Below are 7,588 nucleotides of genomic sequence, written 5' to 3' on the forward strand. Positions count from 1 at the left end.
TTTCGGCTTTATTACAAACAACAAACAACGTGGTATTTTTTAAACAAATAATAATGGCATTGGGAACTATAATTTGGGTCTTAAAACTAGTTTGAGGACAAGGTGTGAATAATAAATAATTGACGGAATACGGTGGCCCACATTTAAATGTATTTACTTTCATTTCATTGATAAATGGTACCTATAAAACTGGTAACAAATCGTTATGTGCTCCATATCCGATATTTACTTAAAGTAGGTACTTAAACTTCAAAATTAATCAAAAACAATACAAAATAAAATTAGCCTATATAGGTACACAGAAAATACATTGGATGAATAAATTATGTTTACGTTTAAATAAGTATACCTATAAAGATATAAAGATCCATTATATTCGCATATTATAATACAAATCAAATTTATTAATTTATAGATTTTTAAACTAAAAATATATCAAGCTATTAAAAAAAAATACAAAATTTAATTTTAAATTTTCAAAAATAATTTCAGTTAAGTAAATGCAAAAGCTTAGAATAATTTTAAAAAATAAACGTGGCACAATAATTTGCATATTTTTTCTTGTCTTTTCTTACGAGTTCCTCTTACATTAACAGATTTTGATTAGGTTTGGCAGTTGAATTCAAATTCCGAAATTTTACTAATTTTAAAACGATTATGATTCAGTGTGTTAGACAATAAGGTCTCAGGTCCCAATTAATATCTAGTATGATTGGACAATTTGATTCCTGACCCACCATAGAAATTATGATTGATTTTTGGCGTCTTTTGTATTTTTTATTTCAACTCCATTTTGTTACTTTAATGGTATCAGCAGTGGTGTAGGGGTTATAGCACGCAGCACGGAATGCTGAGGACCTGGGTTCGATTCCCAATGTGTGTTCTTTCTTGTCAAGCAAAGCAATGTCACAATGACTTTTTCCATGAAAAGGTTCCGCAGTGGGTCAGGATTCAGTTGGTTTGAGCGTACAGTCAAGTGCAACAATAAGTATCTATTCGAACCACTCAAAATATGTTACTACGGCCTATTGCGTCGGAATAAGAGTCTTTGGTACATATGTTTGAAACTTTGAACAAGTTCATATTTTTACACTTGACTATACTTACGTCACTATATTTATCAAAATCATTATTAGGTAGACTAAAAAAATTGGAACAGTTCACAAGTAAACAATATTGCCGAACATGACATTTATACGAGTTCATGTCAATAACAAGTCAATGAAGTGTAGAATGTCAAAGAAATTACACATACTGCAAAATTAATTGCTTCTATGTTTCCATTATCATAAACACCTGAAGGAAATTTTTTATATTCTAGCAATTAACGATAGCCATAATAAAGTCCTGATAACACAGCAACATGGCATTCATGCAGCACTGTGAAATATGCAGACTTGAAACATTTTTTTTTCAATATGTATACTTTGTTTCATTCTACATTTGAAATTTAATAGACATTTGTTGATTTCTATTACAGTCAAAGCACATACTTTACTAATATTATGAATTAGAAAATAACACTGTGCCTTCATGCTTAAACCATTGAACCACTTAAGATTAAATTCATATAGAAATAGTTTAAGACCCTGAAAAGGGATATAAGTTTGAAGCTGGAAAATTGCATAGTTTCTGCAGGAAAGATAAGCAAATACTTCAGACATTGTCACGGGCAACAGCTACTTCGTAACTGTAACATGTGTTACTACTAGTATGTTTCACTGGATTACTGGGAAACAAGCATGAGCTTAATGGTTAAATTTTTAAATTAAAAAAAAAACTGGGTTTCGCATTAACATTTTCATAAAAATAATCTCTTATATACAAATTCAGTGCACATTCTCTTATGTCTATTAATAATGTCCGCTATCATTGTTTCACTATATCTAAAGGAACATTTAAATCTGACTGTACTAATAATGGATTAACTTCAACCGGTCTAGGTTTAGCATCTAAAACATGCCTGTGGTTTAACAAGGTTGGAGCAGCTTTCTTAATAAAAGCGTTTCTCATAGACAAAACTATAGTAGTTATGAAACCTACAATGATGTAAATACCACCTATGATAGAAAACAGTCTTAGCATAAACTGGAGCAAATTCTCCCTTTCTTGATAAACATTGATCTTCAACGCTGCCATATCATATTTAAAGAATATCCCCGGAACACCATGTGACCCTTTTGAATGACTGATCGGTCTTTCTAGCTCTTTTACAGAATACTGGAAAGTTTGATCCTTCAAATGCAGTATCAACATCAGTGGAACAACTTCAACAAAATACTGATACAGCATGTTTTTTCGTCAGTTCGTTTCTCATCTCCTTCTAACGGGTATATATATCCATTGGCCGGAACTGCCAAAGCTGAACCGGTTTATCCTGTGACTGAAGTTTTGCGGCGTATCACATCGACATCATGTTTAAATGTATGTGGCCTCGTGGTAAGTGCAAGCTTTTGCTGCTGTTATATGGAAGTTGCCAGCAACTTTGTTAAGGATTAGGATACCATGAAGTCTGCAGGCATCTGGCCGTCGATTTGGCTTCGTTTTCTAGCCGGCACTGTCGCACGGACCGACCCATGCCCTTTTTTCACAGCAACTGCCAAATAGAGTGATACTCTTCCGTAAATATGAATTTAAGTATTTAACAGCATCAAAGAGTCCTGTTGCTCTGTGTCATTCGAACCAAGTATCTTCTTCAGTTAATTCACCAAAACCAAAAACGCTTTGTGACGTAGAATCTAAAAATATCGGGCCTAAGTTCGAACACGGCATTGCAACAGTTATATCGATGTTTATCCTTAATTTTCTCGTCCATGTCAGTGTCGGGTGAAAAACTTAAACAACCAAATTGCTATCAAAATAGTATGTTACTTCGCTTAAACTAACCACATTATAAAAGAAGAATGTGATAACAGAGAAACGTTCCAACCAACCGGAGTACTGTCGACGTATTCTTCCGGTAATTTTTGAAAATGGCGTCCAGTTCCTTTACTTTGTCAATCAAATTCTTTTTTCTCTATACTCAGCATTTTCTCTGCGTTACTTTCAGTAAAGAGTAATAAACTTAGAATAAAACTTATTTAACTAAATTTTGCAATGCACGCACAGTGGTTGACAATAGATACCTAGCCAACAGCAAGCGAGTTTGACTGACATTGACAATTGGACAAAGGTTTGTGACAGAAGGATCAAAATTTACTAGCTGCTAATAAGCTAGTATTAAAGTAAACGCATTTGTTAAGGGAAAATATATTGGAATAAAGACCAATCAACAATCAAAGAATAACAAGTCATAGCAACCGTACACAGATATAAAACACAGACTTCTATAAAGTCACTAGAAGACTCGTTACTGGAAGTACTTTAACATTTCCTTGCCTTTTTCAAGCCAAACTGTTCACAAAGCTTAATCAATTTTGGCTTGTACAGAGGCTTCGTGAATATATCAGCCAATTGTTCTGCTGTCGGTACTTGTTCAATGACTATATCATTTTCAGATATACACTGTCTGACATAGAAGTGTTTTATTTTTATATGCTTAGTCTTCGATGCTGTACCGATGGAGGGTTGTATGCCAGTTTAATTGCTGATTCATTATCAATTCGCAAAGTAGGCGTGTCAATATTTACTTTTAGATCTTGTAACAACCTTTTCAGCCAAATAATCTCTCGACTTGCTTCACTGGCCGCTACTATCTCCGCTTCGGTAGACGACAGTGCAACCGTGGTTTGCTTGGAGCTTCGCCAGGATATGGCCGATCCAGCATAAAGCATAACACTCCGCTCGTAGAGCATCCGCTTGTATCGTCACCACCGTGATCTGCATCACTGTAGCATACAAGACGACTTTCGCCTTTTTTATACTCGAGTCCTGTATCGACAGTTCCTCTTAAGTATCTAAAGATTCTCTTTACTTGTTGAATATATTATTTTGGTAGGGTATCTAGGCTTCTTGATACCACCCCAACTGCATATGCTATATCTGGTCTCGTTGCAACCATAAGATAAGCTAGAGATCCAACAGCTTGTCGGTATGGAAAATTTGACTGTTGATCAGGACATTCTTCTTTCTCCATTTCCTTTCGCATTTTATAATGGGTGTCCCAACAGCTTTGCAGTTACTCATCCCGAACTTGTCTAGCAATTTTTGAGTGTAAGCAGCTTGATGAACCTTAATACATTCATTGTTTTGTTCTATTTCGAGCCCAAGGAAGTAAGATGGAATTTTTGTCGTTATTTTAAATCGACCTTTCAATTCATTTTGGATGAAATCATCTGCCTCTTTCTCATCTGATGCAGCCAACAGACCGTCATCAACATAGAGCCCAATTAGTATCTTATTTGTCCACGTTCTCGGACATAGACACAGGGATCAGCTTCACTCTGGATAAAACCAGATTCTATAAGAAAATCATGAATGCACTCATTCCAGCATTTAGGTGCCTGTTTAAGTCCATATAGGCTTCTTTTCAGCTTGCATACTCGGCCAGTTCTGTCATCAAAGCCGTCTGGTTGTCGCATATAAATTTCTTCTTTGACGGTACCGTATAGAAAAGCTGTAGAAACGTCAAACTGTCTAAGCGCTAATCCTTCATTTGCAGCAATGCTTAACAGAAGTCTTATTGTACTCATTTTCGCAACTGGACTAAATGTCTGGTCATAGTCAATACCTTTCTTTTGATTGTAGCCAACAGCAACTAAACGTGCTTTGTACTTGTCGACTGTACCATCAGGATTTCTTTTAATTTTAAATATCCATTTGCAAGGTAGTGCTTTCCGATTCTTAGGCAGGTTAGTTAATTCCCACGTCTGATTTTCTTTAAGGGATTGTATTTCTTTGTCCATCGCTTCGATCCATTTATCTTTTTCAGGATTGTGTAAAACTTCTCGATATGAAGATGGTTCAGGAATGGATATAGCCTCGTTAATGAACTGCTCGAAACTAAATCTTTGTGGAGGTTTAATCCGGCTTCGATCACGTAGTTGACGCTCGCCATGCACTGGCAAGTCTACGTTTTGTCGTGTCATAACATTGGGATCTATATTATTTTCAACTGTCTCATCTTCTTCAAATGACTCATACTCTTCAACACTATCGTTTGTCTCTGATTGTGCTTGTGGATGATGTTCTTCATAAAAAGTTGGAGAACTCGTTGAAGGAACAGGTAGCTCGTAGATATTTGTATCAGGTTCAGGTATTTTTGAAGTTGTATCAGTCTTCTTTTTGTCTAGCAAAGATATCTCATCAACAACAATATCTCGTGATCTGATCAATTTGAGATTCTTCACATCAAATACTCGATATCCTTCATCACCATCATATCCGATAAGTATCCCTCTTTCAGCCTTCCTGTCTAGCTTACTTGATCTCTTTTCTTTTGGAACATGTACGTAGCAATGACTACCATATATTTTCAAGTGATTTATTCTTGGCTTTTACCGTACCAAAGTTCGTGCGGTGACTTTCCTTCTATTGGAGTAGGTCCCGTTCTATTCAGTATGTAGACTGAAGCTTTGGATATCTCAGCCCATAAACCTTTCGGTATCTCATCATGAGCATGCATTAGTGCTCTTGTCATTTCTACAACCGTACGATTTTCGCGTTCAGAAGAACCGTTCTGTTGAGGTGTATAAGGCATCGTAAATCTTTGTCTTACCCCGAATTGTCTCAAAGTATTTCGTACTTGTTCGTTGTCGAACTCTCCTCCATTATCGGTGAGTAACTCCTGTACGACGTGTCCGCAAGTTTTAGCTTCAGCAAGAAAGTCTTTCAAGCATGCGTGAACTTCAGACTTGTGCCAGAAAGTAGATCCATCGATATTTTGAGTAGTTGTCTTTAAACAGAACGTAGTATCTACACTTTGAAATCGAGTATGGGAATGGTCCACATACGTCTGCGCTAATTTGTTCTCCAGATTTTGTAGCTCTTGGTCTCTCTCCGAACTTTTGCCTATGTGTCTTGCCAAAGACGCAGCCTTCACAGATATCTGTGGAACTTGAGTCTAGACTCACTCCTAGTTCTCTTTGTATCAGTTTTGCTACATGTCTCTTATTCTGGTGTCCTAGGCGTTCATGGTAGAGTTGAAGATTTTGTGACGTTGTCAATTGGTTAATCTCAAGTTCTGGCATAAGTGTTTTGACATTAAGTTTGTATAAACCGCCATACTTTCACGATTTCCGATTAAAACAACTTTGCCATCAATACTTATGTTGCATGACTGAGCATTTGACTGAAAGATGCTGTTCTTTAGCGTATCTTGCGCGGCTAGCACAGAAAATAAATTTCTCTTAATGCTTGGAACATACCATACGTCTTTTAAGGTTATTAACTCCTTATGACCTTTTATGTCAGCTTCAATTTGAATAGAGCCTTTTCCTATGCATTCGATCACCTCTCCGTTCGCCGTCAATACATTACGCGATTCTCCGAAGTTTTCAAAAGATTGGAATATGTCTCTTCTATTTGTAAAGTGACTGGTCGCACCGTTATCGACATACCAAGTGTCTTTATCAGTGATTTGATTGTCGCATGCTAAAGCCAGGCCTGTCAACATCGCAATATTCGCAGCTTGCTTGGGAGGCTTAGGAGGTCTGCCATCCGCAATCCACTTCTGACATGATGTGACCTTGTGGAATCCCTCTCTACAATAATTGCATTTCCTTTTCTTAAATTTATCCTTACTTTTTCCTTTAGATCTCAGTACTAATGCTTCTTCGATGTTGTCCTTACATCCACTCGTTAAAGCTCTTTCGTGCGCACACAACTGAGTCGTCAAATTTTCGATATTTCGATCACTCTTATTCATCAACAACCAGCTAGACTTAAAGTTAAAATATTTATCTGGAAGGGTATCCAAGATTTTGCAAATTAAAAGCATTTCCGGGAGTTCATTTCCATCAATTTCCTTGTTTAAGTCGTACCATATGTTTTTAAGTGTCGAGATGTGACTTGCCATATCATTATCTTCAAGTTGAAAGCGGAAAAACCTCATGCAAAGTTCATAGCTTCGATCTTCCTTTGCCCCATCATAAAGACGATGTAGCTCTGTCCACATATCTTTCGACGTTCCACATCGAATTACCTTGTTTAAGGTTTCTTCGGTCATGTTGGTCGTAAGGATAAGCAATGCATGACTGTCGAGACTTTTGGTACTTGTCCGAATCAGTCTTATATTTTAACAATTCCTCAGATGACGCCTTCGCCGCAGGCGGATCAGGCTTTGTCGCTATACCTTGGATTATATCTAGCGTACCTGGTATGCTCCGCAATAGCAACGAAACTTTGTATTTCCAGGTTTGCCAGTTGGTACTACCTTCGAGTCGTCCAATCTCGAATTTAATGTTTGAACCCATTTTCGTTCGATTTGATTGTTCCGCACTCTTTGAAAAAATAGACCGTTATCCGGTTTAAGCTTCAAATCTTATTTTTGCGCTCTGCTACCATATTAAAGTAAATGCATTTGTTAAGGGAAAATATATTGGAATAAAGACAAATCAAAGAATAACAAGTCATAGCAACCGTACACAGATATAAAACACAGACTTCTATAAAGTCACTAGAAGACTCGTTTACTGGAAGTACTTAACAG

At 36.6% G+C, this 7,588-nt stretch overlaps 2 protein-coding genes and 1 pseudogene across 2 annotated transcripts in view; 1 reads left to right on the forward strand and 2 right to left on the reverse strand.

Moving 5' to 3' along the window:
• Nucleotides 1–371, reverse strand: part of LOC141442066 (uncharacterized) — a 1,062-nt gene extending 691 nt beyond the window's left edge. The window contains exon 1 of the mRNA XM_074106975.1: nt 350–371. Within this exon, the coding sequence (XP_073963076.1) occupies nt 350–371 (22 nt within the window). The remainder of the gene's footprint in view (nt 1–349) is intronic.
• The window catches only part of LOC141442401 (octopamine receptor beta-1R-like), a gene marked incomplete in the record, with an annotated part of 143,786 nt that overhangs the window by 75,574 nt on the left and 60,624 nt on the right, over nt 1–7,588 (forward strand).
• Nucleotides 1,868–5,793, reverse strand: LOC141442403 (endoplasmic reticulum-Golgi intermediate compartment protein 2-like; annotated as a pseudogene).

Source organism: Choristoneura fumiferana, chromosome 25, assembly GCF_025370935.1.
Source record: "Choristoneura fumiferana chromosome 25, NRCan_CFum_1, whole genome shotgun sequence".
Taxonomy (NCBI): domain Eukaryota; kingdom Metazoa; phylum Arthropoda; class Insecta; order Lepidoptera; family Tortricidae; genus Choristoneura; species Choristoneura fumiferana.